The following is a 12,007-nucleotide window of genomic DNA, read 5'->3' on the forward strand; positions in this document are numbered from 1 at the left end:
CTGATCCCACCTGACCCCCCTCCACCCATCACTGACTTTCCATGCTTTTTCCCCATGGGTGGGTCTAGTAACCCATAGGAATACCAAGCCCTTTTCTTGGACTACTCTGAATGAAGAATCAGGATGCCTAAGTGTCCCCTACTTAGGCCCCAGCAGCATCACCTGGGCTGAATGCTCGTTTCTTCAGGCCTCTGTTCCCCATCTATAAAGTGAAGATAATGATCCCTGCTCTCCAGAGTGTGCAAGGCAATCCTATAAACCTTAAAAAGGAAATGAGGATATTCACTGTGTACATCTGGTGGGTCCCAGAGCACCTATTGTCATTGGGAGTGCGAGTGGAGGGCTTTGGAATGCAGAGGTGCATGGACTCCTTGTGCTTCCTTGGAGGGGTGGGATCTGGCAGCATCTCTGAGCCCCATAAATCTCTTCAAGACTCTTCCTGCCTGCCTTTCCTGTGCCCTCTGTGGGCTGTTGAATGGGGACACTCATGACCTGACCCACCTCCTCTGGAGGGGAGGCCCAAGGCCTGTTCTAGTACTCCCTGGACCAGCCAGCAAGGAATGGCTCTCTGCTTCCTCCCTCTTCTTGCCAAGAGCCTCTCACCTCAGCTCCAACCTGCCCATACCTTGCTGGCTTAATTATCCAGGTTATGAGGGTCCTCAGTCTCCCTTCCTGTGAATAGAAGCAAGGACACCAAATAGTCCCTAAAAGAAGTGCACACAGGGGCTCAGCCCCCCTCAGCAGAGACATGGCACATCCCAGTGAGTGGGTACACACATGCACAGGCACACCCCATTCCCTGACCCTCCTGGTGCTATTCTCCCCAGCACCCCTTACTCATCTATCCTGTCACCCGCACGCCCTCCACACACCCAGGTCCTTCTTCCCTCAGGCCTCACTGAACTGGTTTTAATTCTGTGTGGGAGGTGGGGCTGGATCCCCATAACACCCCCATCTCCCAGAGATCCCCTACACTCAAAGATGACCTTGCATCAGGTATGGTTGGGGGGCACAGCTTTAGAGGGGGTAGCCAGGGGAAGGCCCTGATCCCACACACCCCCCTACCCTCCCTCATTCAGCTCAGGAAATCCAAATCCCTTTGAAATGCTGGAGGCCTCTGGGAGGCAGGCTGGGCACTCCTAGGGCCCTTTCATTTGCCTGGGCCTTCCCTCGAGCCCCAGTGGCTCCTTTCCTGGTGCCACTTCTCACAGACCTCAACCTGGGGGGAAGTCCCTCAGAGAATCAGGGGTAGAAGGGGGCAGGATTTGGAGACTGTGCCAGACCCCTGTGTCCTGGAGTCATGTTAACCCTTCGGGGCCTGGATGCCCTTCCTCCCCGAGCCTGGCATCTTCTCCCTCTTCCATTTCCCGTGGGGAAGAAGGCAGCAAACCCAAGTGGTGAAGGGAGCTCTGGAGACATCATAAAATGGGATGACTGCTGTCACCTGAGGACTGGGCCAGGAGGAAGTGGAAGTTTAACAGGTACCTAATTATAAGTCCCACTGGCTGCCCTGCCCCATTCTCGGGATAGGGAAGAGCTTGGGTGATGGCTGGGTAATGCCTGGGTAGGTCACTCTGTCACCTTGCTAATTAGAGTTTTTGGGACTCCTCCCTAAGGCAGGGGCCAGGCTCCCTCCCTCCCATAGAAATAACTCCGCTCCCCGGCCAGGCACTCATTGCAACTTCCTGCCACCCCAAGCAGTGTCTGGGCCTTCAGCTCCCCATCCCTCCACCCATCCCCACACACCCACCACTGTCGGCCCAGGGATACCCAACCCAGGAGGAGGAAACGTGGAGCCTAGAGACATGGGAGTTCGAGGAGCGTTCCACCTTCTACTCGTGTGCCTGAGCCCAGGTATGGGGCTGGGCAGCAGGCAGGGATGCCATCACGACAACAGATGGGCAGGGTAAGGGGCAGTGAGGGGCACACAGAGGATCCTCGGAGGTAGCCTGAGATGCCCTGGCAGGGTGTGGCCCACCCTTGCCCTGCTGCCACCCAGGTTTGGATATTGCCAAGGAGACTCTCCAGGAGAGTGCCATGCCTGAAGGTTCAGGGCATGTGTCTGTGAGCAGAAGTCTTTAACGTGCCTCTGTGTGGGGCTGGCATATGCGTGCCTGTGCTGTGACTGGGCACCAGGCTGCAGGAACTGGGGGTGGGGCAGGTGGTCAGGTGAGCAGCAAGGCTGGTGGGGGCTGAGGAGGAGCCTTTGAAAGAACCCTTTTCACCAGTGTGTGCGCTATTCCAGCCAGAGGGCCCTCCTCCCACCCCCAGGCCAGAGCCCAGGACAGAGAGTTGCCTGAAGAGGGAAGAGCCAGCCTTGGGCCGATGTGGCCTAAATGGCTGCTCGCAGCATGGCCGATGCCACTAGTGTGAGGCGGGGCTGAGACCTCCACTCCAGGCCTCTGTGTTGTGAGTTGCGGGTGGCATTTTTCCTCCTGGAAGAGGCTGATGAGGGTGGGGATAGTAACTCCCAGAGCCCTCTTACTCCACTGGGGCACGCCTTGAGGGCAGGGCTCAGATTGGATGTCTTGGCTACTTGCCCAGGTTGGGGCAAGTCCCAGCAAGGGCCACTCTGAGTGGACATTGCTGGAAATGGCTCTCAGAGTCCCCTGGGATCTGGACTGGGGGTGAGGGAGAGTGGAGGAGGAGTTCATGGGAGGGGGAGTATTTTTAGCCTTTGTGTGTTAGTGTGAGTGTATGTTAGTATGTGTTAGTGTGAGAATGTGTGTATGTGTGTGTGTGTATGTGTGTGAATGATTGTGTTTCCAGCAGAATGTCTGCAACACCCTCTGGTGAGAGCTGGGCTGGCAGATCCCATGCAGGAAGCTCCACCTGTGCTATGGGGACCTGGGACATCTTCATGTATGTGGTATGTGTCCTGGGTGTGTGCAGTGTATATTTATGCACGGATACCCTCTTGTGCCGCAGCCTTTCCTTCCCTCCCCTTCCCTCATCTTCAGTGGGAGATTAGGAACTCTGGAAGCAGCTTGAAAATTCACAAAGGATTTACAAGCTGAGAATACAGTGTGCAGTCCCTAGTGCTTTTGTTGGGGGACAATTAGTCACCACTGCCTTTTCCTTGCAGCCCACTGTGACTTCCCTCCCTCTCTCCAAGTTTTCCCATGCAGATCTTTCTACCACTCTGGCATTCTTCCCTCTCTCCAGCCTCTCTCTTCTCTCACATCCCTTGGGAGCACTTTTTCAGTGCCACAGCAAGAGGAATCAGGTTGAAACACAAGGAAGAACTTCCTCAGGAGAGTGAAAGAGTGCAGAAAGTCCGGAGCCCTTAAGAGGAGGTTGAGAAAGCTTTCAGGGAGATTGAAAGGCTAGGGCGAGGCTTTCTGGCCTGAGACAATGGAAGACACCCAGCCTAATGCAGGGTGGAGGCACTGGTCTTTCAGCCTGCTCCTCCTTCCCAAGCCCCCTTCTCTGAATACTTATCATGAACTGTAACCAGACTCTTCTCTGTGGGTTGCTTCCAGGAGCCCGTCCTCAGGGTAGAGCCTTTGCTCTGGCTCATCCCTGGCTTGCCTTGTGTAGCCCCAGGATCTGGCAGATAGCATCAGGATCCTTATCTCAGAAATGAGCTGGTGTTCTCCTGGCCTAGGGCTGGAAGAGGCATCACCAGGTCCCGTTAAAGCCCCAGCAGCTAGCCTGCCTGCTTGGAGTCTCTCTGGAGCCTAGTGTGGTTAGCACATGGTTGACAGTCCAGCAAGGGTTCTGAGGGGGCACGTTCAGTGATGCATGAGATATTGAGGGTATTGGAAGGGTGCCTGTTGGCTCTCTAGAACCAGGCTAAGCTTTTGCAGTTATGTCTTGTCTTGAATAAGTGCACATGGGAGTGTGCAGTGGGCATGTCTTCTGGATTAATCCAGACCTGTGTTTGTGTGAAGATGTGTATCTGTATGGATCTGATGGTGTCTGTGTGTAGGAAGGTAGGCTTGTATAAGTATGTGCCTGTATTTTGAAGGCTTGTAAGAGTGTGTCTATGTGTTGATGTGTTTGGCTGTGACGGCATGTAAGTGTGTGTCTGAGACACTCTCTAAGTGTGAAGGTAATCCCAGGAGAGAGCCAGAGGAAGGCAGGGCAGAATGAATTGCTGAGACCAGGGCTTGAGACTCCAAAGGACTTGCTGACTCTCAAAAAAGAATGCAGGAGAGTGAGCCAGGCTTGGGGAGAGATCTGGGGAGGGAGGAGTGTTGGAGACTGTGAAGCTGAGCCCACCTGCCCTGCCTGCCAAGGTTGGAGCCCTGGTCACCTCCTGCACCTTCTATTCCTCTCTGGGTACAACTGATTGGGGCTAGTGCTTGCCTGGGGCTTCAGAGTAGAGAGGTAGAGGAACTCAATGCTGAGCTTCCAGATGCCGGCTCCTCACCCAGGCTGACTCAGTGGAGCGGGCTGGCAACAGCGAGAGGGGCCCCAATTGGAGCGAGCATGTGGGGGTGGCTGTACCTGAGCCATACAATCACACCAAGGCAGGGCACGAAGTGCACACTGCCACATGTCATCACACAAAGCTCATGCTATTCTACAGATAGATGCTTGCAGCCACAGTCCCAGGCACGCACCATTATTCACTCACACACGAACACAGCCTGGTCACACACACACGCTGACATGCACAGGCATGCAGCCACAGACATTCACTGTCATACACAAGACACACAGACACCTGTAATCTTCTGCTCCTTGGGCTGGGAAGGGATCCCAGAGACCATGGTGTCTATTCTCCTGCCTCCAGATAGGAGCACCTCACTTAGCCAGACAGGCAGCTTTTAATGAGCCAGGCTCCTCCATCAGAGCATTAACAGCTCTGTGTGCTTCATGTGCACAAACACACACACAATCATTTAAATATAAAAGCAGACATTCTACCTGGTCATGGCATGCATATACATACAAATAGCCACAAATGCTCATAAACACTCATGTTCACATATGTACATACTTATACATGCACACACAATCATGCATACATACAAGCATACCTAACAGCTGTATATATACAAACAAGATTCAGATGTAGTTTTATATATTATAGAATATAGACATACATACACAAGTGCGCACAGACATGCATATACCGCTTCATGCACACATGCAGACACACACTCAGAGCAGTCCCTGCTCCCTGTGGAACCCCCACAGAGTCTGGGTTGCTGCTGACAGAGAATGGTGGAGGGAGAGGCTGAAGCCTACTACCCGAGCTCTGGTTCTACTCCACCTCACCTGTCCTGCCTTTCCCTTAGCACTGCTGTCTGCTGTGCGGATCAACGGGGATGGCCAGGAGGTCCTGTACCTGGCAGAAGGTGACAGTGTGAAACTGGGTTGCCCCTACATCCTGGATCCTGAGGACTATGGTCCCAGTGGGCTGGACATCGAGTGGATGCAGGTCAATTCAGACCCTTCACATCGGGAGAATGTGGTGAGTGCCAGGAACATTGTTCCCCTTACCTAACACTCCATGGTGTCTACCTGATGGGCAGCCAACACTCTGAGGGGATAAGGAGGGCAGATAAGGAAACTAAGACCTGAACTTCCCCTAAGGCCTCTCGTGGAATGGGACAACAGGAATGATAGCTCTGCAATCACTCCAAAGGGTATGGTACCTGGCTTTAAGAAGTTCTCAGCCTGAACTTACAGTTTGCAAAGTACTAGATTTTACCTGGCCCCACCCATTTTGTAGGAAGTCAGAGGACCAAGCATCATTATTTCCATTTTCAGCTGAGAAAAATGAGTCTCAGAGAAGTTGAATGAATTGCCCAAGGCAGCCAATCCACATGGCCCTCCTTGGCTCTGCCTGTCTCATCCCCTTTGTTTTCTTCTCTTCTTCACAGTTCCTGAGTTACCAGGACAAGAGGATCAACCATGGCAACCTCCCCCATTTGCAGCAGAGGGTCCGCTTTGCAGCCTCAGACCCCAGCCAGTATGACGCCTCCATCAACCTCATGAACCTGCAGGTATCTGACACAGCTACTTACGAGTGCCGAGTAAAGAAGACCACCATGGCCACCCGGAAGGTCGTTGTCACTGTTCAAGGTATGGCCAGTCTCTTCCGGGCTCCCTTTCCACAGACTGCAGAGCCTGGCTTAGGGTAGCTTGGCCACTCTGAGCCTGGCTCTGCTTCTTGGCTGCGCCACACTCACAATTGCCTGCTTTCCTGCAGCTCGACCTGCAGTGCCTGTATGCTGGTCTGAGGGCCACATGGCACATGGCAATGATGTAGTACTGAAGTGCTTTGCTAATGGGGGCACCCCGCCTCTCTCCTACAAGTGGGCCAAGATCAGCGGGAATGCCCACCCCTACCGTGCTGGGTCCTACCATTCCCAGCAAAGCTTCCACTCTGAGCTCACCTACCAGGAGTCCTTCCACAGCTCCATAAATCAAGGTGAGGGGGCCCCAAAAGAGGGAGGCGAAATGAACAGAAAATCAGGACTTTGGGACCTGCTGGGGCTTCTCTAGTTTATTTGTGGCTCCATGTCAAACCTGGAATCCCTGTGGGAGATGCCTCCTCTGAGCCTGTTTCAGAAGCTGCTATTGTGGGGAGAAGAAGAGACAAAAAGTGGTGGTGGGGGTGGGGGCCAACCAAAAGCAGCATGGTTAATTTGGAAAGAGCACAGTCTGAGACAGACAGTTTGAGCTTGAATCCTAGCTGGACCCCTGACTGACTGCAAGACTTAGGCTAGTGGCTTAGCCTCTCTGTGTCTTGTTTCATCATGTTTCACCATGTAGGAAATGGGAATATAATGTTTAACTTCCAGGGGCCTGTGAGAATTAAATGGTGTAAGGTATGCAAAGCTACCAGCACACAGAGAAACTGGCTAGTACTCACAATCCAACGAAGATGATCAGAGCTGGAAGGAGCCTTAGAATTCCTCTAGTCTAACCCAATCTTCACTGTACAAAGGAGGAGACCAAGACTCAGAGAGGTGTATATTTCCCTAAGGTCACAGAGTAAATTAATGGTGTCTCTGACCTGTTACTGGCAGAGGTGTCCTTCCTTGCCTGTTTCAGCAGGGGAAAGATGACTCATCTGGAATATGGTGGACCTGGGTGTATATGTGCACACACAGTCCCTCCTTTTATCCCCTACCTCACAGTGGCAGAGGCTGGGGGTGCTGCTCTCAGACACCAGGTCCCTTTGTCTTACTACAGCTGCTCCTTTACGTTCAGGTCTGTTGAACAATGGCGACCTGATGTTGAAGGACGTCTCCCGTGAGGATGATGGGCTGTATCAGTGCACAGTGGCCAATCATGTGGGCTACAGTGTATGTGTGGTGGAGGTGAAGGTCTCAGGTAGGTGCAGTGGCCCTGGGGGCCCTGTAGTGGGGCGGATGGGACTGGAGGAAACTGGGCTGTGTTTTGGAGCCCAGCTAGCTTTGCCCACCCTTTGCATTAAGCATAGGTCTCTGCCTAGGGCAGCTGGAAAGCCCTGGGAGTAATATGCAAACATAAAGGGTTAACTTGCATCTCCCCATGTCTTCCCTACTGGTTGACCCAGGGCCCTGAGCCTCCCTTTCCCACAGATGCTCTGCCCTGGCACCTCCTGGTTAGCCAGGCACCTTCCAGGCTTCAGAAGCCTGACTGGTCTCTCCTTTCCTTTACAGACTCCCGGCGTGTAGGCATGATCATCGGTGCAGTGCTGGGCTCTTTGCTCGCACTGTGCTGCCTGCTGGTGGGCATCTGGGGGCTCATCTGCTGCTGCTGCGGGGGAGCTGGGGCTGGCTGTGGTACCCGCAGTGCCTTTGGCTACAGCAACGGCGGCGGGGTCAGCGGAGGGGCCTGTGGCGACTTGGCTAATGAGATCAGGTAAAATCTGTTGCATGCTGCATACTGCTGTGAGACAGGCAACCGGTGCCCTGCCCCTCCTCACCCCCACCTGCCACCCCAAACCTGCTCACCATCGCTGGGAGTGCTGGGATCGCAGCATGTCGACTTGCCACTCGTCGCATGGCTTTTCTCTCTCTCCCTTCCCATGCCCAGTCTTCAGCTCTGCTCCCCTGCTCCCATCTCCCATCCGTCTGTGCACCCCTCTCTGACTTGTCTAGACTGTAAGCTCCTGAAGAGCAGGACCTGTAATTTTCCACCTTTCCCTTGTATTGCGCGGAGAAAACTCTGGATATATTTAAGAGTTAATAAGAATAGTGCTAATAACTTATTAGAAACAAACTAGAAATAAAAATAGAACAAGACTAGTAGTGCTGATGACTGCAGTGCCCTGGGGATGGAGGAAAGGATGAAGATCGAGGGGCAGGAGGCGAGGATAAGAGAAGGAGAGAGGGCAAGGTCAGGGTTAGTTAAGGAAACAAGGACCAGGAAAGCAGCTCCTGGATCCTCAAGGTTGCCTTCCTATTAAAGCCAGTGGTTCTGGGAAAAAACCAGAAGGGGACTGGAGAGCGCCTAGATGGGGCTGCTGGCCGTGGGCTGTCCGGACACGTGTGGACAAGCCCTGTCTAGAGGATGAGATGACCCGGGACCGCTGGGGGGTCTCCGGCCCAGGAAAAGGCAGAGAAGAGAATAGGTGGAGGCTGAGCGAGCAAGGCGAGGGGCCGGGACAGGGAGGCGCCGGGAGAAGGAGCCGAGAGGTGGCCAAGAGTCCCGGCTCTGCCAGGTCGGGCCCACTCAGTGACGCCGAGGAGCCGGCTCACACGCCCGCCTGTTGTCTCCACAGAGAGGACGCCATGGCGCCGGGGTATAAGGCCAGCGGGCGCGGCAGCCGCGTCACCCACCTGCTGGGGTACCCGACACAGACCGTCAGCCGCTCCCTGCGCCGCAAGTACGCGTCTCCGCCCAGCGGCGGCCCCGAGGACGTGGCCCTGGCGCCCCGCACCTCGGCCGCCTGCGAAGCGGGCTCCTCCCCGGTCTACGTCAAGGTCACGAGCGCCGAGCCCGCTGACTGCACTCAGGGGTCGCTGCCGGGCAAGGACGGGTTGTTGGTGTGAGCACGCGTGCCCGCCGGGCTGCGCCCGGGCCGGAGGGGGGTGCGGGCTCTTTGCACATGGCCGGGGACACGCTCGGACTGCGCCCACCCTGCCTGCCCCAGGCTGCCGGAAGGCTGTGGGCTGACAGCATTTCCCTTGGAAAATGAGTGAAGAGGCAGAGCCTTCTCCCCAAAATGGGAGGGGGCGGGGGCGGGCAGAGAAAGGCTACCCGGAGCCTTCTTCGCCTTCCCTGGGCCCCGAGGCTCCAGGAGAGCGAGGAGGACGTGTCGGAGAGCTGGTGAGGCCATAAGCCCGGTGTCCCCAGCCAAGGCAGAGGGCCCCGGGCCTGGGGCGGGTAGGGTTGCGGACTGAACTGTTCTGTGTGTGAGATCTGAGCTCTGAGGCGGAAGTGTTAGCACAATAAACTGTAAGACCCGAGACAGGTGGCTGTGGTTCCACGGAGAGTTGGGTGTGGGGTTGCGGGGGAGACTCTGCTCGGGGATGAAGAACGCTGCTCTCTGTTGTCTCCCATCGTTCCTGCCACATTTCTTCCTTAGATGGATAGCAGTCAGAGCTGGAAGGGGCCGTGTAATCCTACTCTTTCATTACACAGATGGGGAAACTGGAACCCCTACGATTGGATCTTAAACCCAGAATTTTTTTTCCCTCTTTTATTCCAGAAGGCCTGAGGGGGCAAATTAAGGACTGGCAGGGATGACCCCTCTGAACATCCCAGACCGTTTTAGCATCCTTTCTTCTGCCCTCATCTACTCAACCCTGACCTCCTTATCTCTCCCAGATGCATGCGTTCCTTCTCAACAGCCAGGAAGGGTTTCAGACTCATATTCTGGGGGTAGAAAGACCTTCAAGGTCATCTAATCTAGTTCCCCTATTAATGGAAAGGGGATTGACATTTATTGGGCACCCTCTAAGTGCTAGGTGCTTTCTGATGTTTAGTCTTATTTAATCCTTACTTTAAGTTCTATGAGGCTGTGTGCTATCTCATTACATGGGTGAAGAAACTGAGGCTCAGAGGGATTAGGTATGTTGACCAAGCCTACGCAGGTAATAATTCAGGTTTTGATCGGGCATGTTTGACTCTAAGACATCAGGCTGTTTCTCTGATATTTGAATTCTTTCCATAACATTCCTGGCAAAGGCTATTTTAACCTTTTCTTGAATACCTCCAGAAATGCAATCGTCCTACCTCCCAATGCAGTCCATTCGGCCTCTGACTATTAGACATATGCTCCTCTTATTGAATTCAATTTTGGTCCTCATAGAGCTTTTATCCTTTGGTCCAAGTTCTACTCTTAGGGAGCCCTAAATATCACATTTCCAATTCCGCTGCCTCTAGTGCACCAAGTGGTTGTATTCCATACAGGATGGCTGTAACAGGCACACAACTGCAATCCCTGTCTGGCCTAGGGATTGAGGGTCTTCTGAAGAGCATGATACTTCGGGTTCATGTCGTTTTACCTACCTCTGCCCAGCCACCTGCCTGGCGAGAGCCCAAGCACTTCCTTCTTTCTTCGTCTCTTTTTCCCTTGAGGAGAAGCTGGGATTCCTAATTTTCCTGCTTCTACCCTGGGGCCACATGAAGTATGGGGTATAGGTGGACCTCAAAGTACCTGGGCTTCAAGTTTCTTAACCGAGGAAGGCTGGAAACCCTGCTTGGTTATAAATAACTAGGAAGCCATTTCCAATTGGCTTGGGTATTTGCAAAATGGTGATAGCATTGCTGGCTCTGCTTTGATAGAACTGGGGGAAAAATGTAGTCAGTGGTGGGACAGAAGGAGCCAGGGACAAATGTCTTGGGTATGAGGTGAGGAAGTAGGGAGTTCTTAGGGATGGGTGGGGATACAGGCAGTGAGGGATTAAATAGTGAGGGGGAGGAGAGAATTGCAGAAACCATCCATCCCTTCATTTATTTGCACACATTTATAAGCACCTATAAGATGACTTGTTAGGTAGATCTTTAATAGGACACTGGGCCTGGCACTCCTTTGCCCCAAGGCAGGGAACTGAATTGGATGACTTGGGGAGGGCTCTCCCAGTTTGGAGGCAGCCTGCTGGCCCTATATACAGGTTGTGTTGAATGACATCACCTTCCGCATTCCAGGAACCAGGGAGCCATGCTCACACAGCACTTCATTTAAAGTCACTGGGACTCCATACCACTCATGGTCTTGAGAAATTGGGGCTTAAGAGAAGATGACTAGAGGATGACTTCCTAAGACCTGGAGAAGAGACTAGATAAGGAACTGAGGAAGGACTCTGAATGTCTCTTGAACACATTTCCCAGGGCCAAATGCCAAGTTAGGTTTTAAAGCGAGGCTGTGGCAAGAAAAGCTCATTAAAAAACAGTAAGAGATTTTAGAGATGCTGGAAAGAACTTCTTGTTAGGGTGACTCACCAGGGAAGCCAAGGAAGTGCCCCCATCCCAAGCTGGATGGCAGTCACCATCACCACAGTCACCTCTGCTAGATGAGGAGGGAGAGAAGCTTTTTCTCCTAGGATTTTGCTCCAGGGACTCCTTGGTGTTTTGTTATTTCTCCTGCATGAAACCTTGGCAGAGTTGGAGGGGAATGCTGGTGCTGGTGAATGTTTCACAGTGGCTTTGAGTGCGGGGCAGGGGTGGGTAGGAGGCAGGGGAACCTAGCATTTGCCATTTCTGTGATGTAAGTTCTCCCACCATGGCTGATTGTAAGCTACTGACATGATGTCCTTGGTGTGGAGTTGGGAGAATGAGCGGTGGCACCCATTGTAGAGTATTTCCACGGTGCAGATACCTTTAAGGTCAAGAACCTCAAGAGCTGAGACAGTAAGATAATTAGGGAGTGATGTGTTTTGAGTGCTGATGTTTTTTGTTTTTATATAACATAACCGTAAATTTATATAATTTAATTTTTTTATAATTGAATTTTTAATAATGGCTGTATTTAACAACTGGCTTGCAAAACTAAGACCATGTCACCAGGCCAGCAGAAGGCTGTGCACACACATGCTGCGACAGGAGAGGGGTTGTCAAATACAGTCCTGATTTTGCTGTTTTTCCATAGAGACACAAACAACACAAAGTCAGT

General features: G+C 53.0%; 1 protein-coding gene across 1 annotated transcript; it reads left to right on the forward strand.

Annotated features, from left to right (window-relative positions):
- The first annotated feature begins 1,805 nt into the window (after positions 1-1,805).
- Positions 1,806-11,080, forward strand: VSIG8 (V-set and immunoglobulin domain containing 8). The gene is made up of 8 exons (XM_039839933.1): positions 1,806-1,854; positions 2,000-2,047; positions 5,250-5,425; positions 5,838-6,039; positions 6,167-6,388; positions 7,174-7,296; positions 7,608-7,809; positions 8,672-11,080. The coding sequence occupies exons 1-8, from the start codon at positions 1,806-1,808 to the stop codon at positions 8,940-8,942; spliced, it is 1,293 nt and encodes a 430-aa protein (XP_039695867.1). The 3' UTR covers positions 8,943-11,080.
- The last annotated feature ends 927 nt before the right edge of the window (positions 11,081-12,007 follow it).

Source organism: Pteropus medius, unplaced genomic scaffold (assembly GCF_902729225.1).
Source record: "Pteropus medius unplaced genomic scaffold, Ma_sr-lr_union100, whole genome shotgun sequence".
Taxonomy (NCBI): Eukaryota; Metazoa; Chordata; class Mammalia; order Chiroptera; family Pteropodidae; genus Pteropus; species Pteropus medius.

Excerpts from the sequence above, each read along its gene's own strand:
- VSIG8 (XM_039839933.1), top strand. The coding sequence starts at position 1,806 with ATGGGAGTTCGAGGAGCGTTCCACCTTCTACTCGTGTGCCTGAGCCCA. Across the intron at positions 7,297-7,607 it reads GGTGGAGGTGAAGGTCTCAG|ACTCCCGGCGTGTAGGCATG; the intron begins GTAGGTGCAGTG and ends TTTCCTTTACAG. Across the intron at positions 7,810-8,671 it reads GACTTGGCTAATGAGATCAG|AGAGGACGCCATGGCGCCGG; the intron begins GTAAAATCTGTT and ends TTGTCTCCACAG.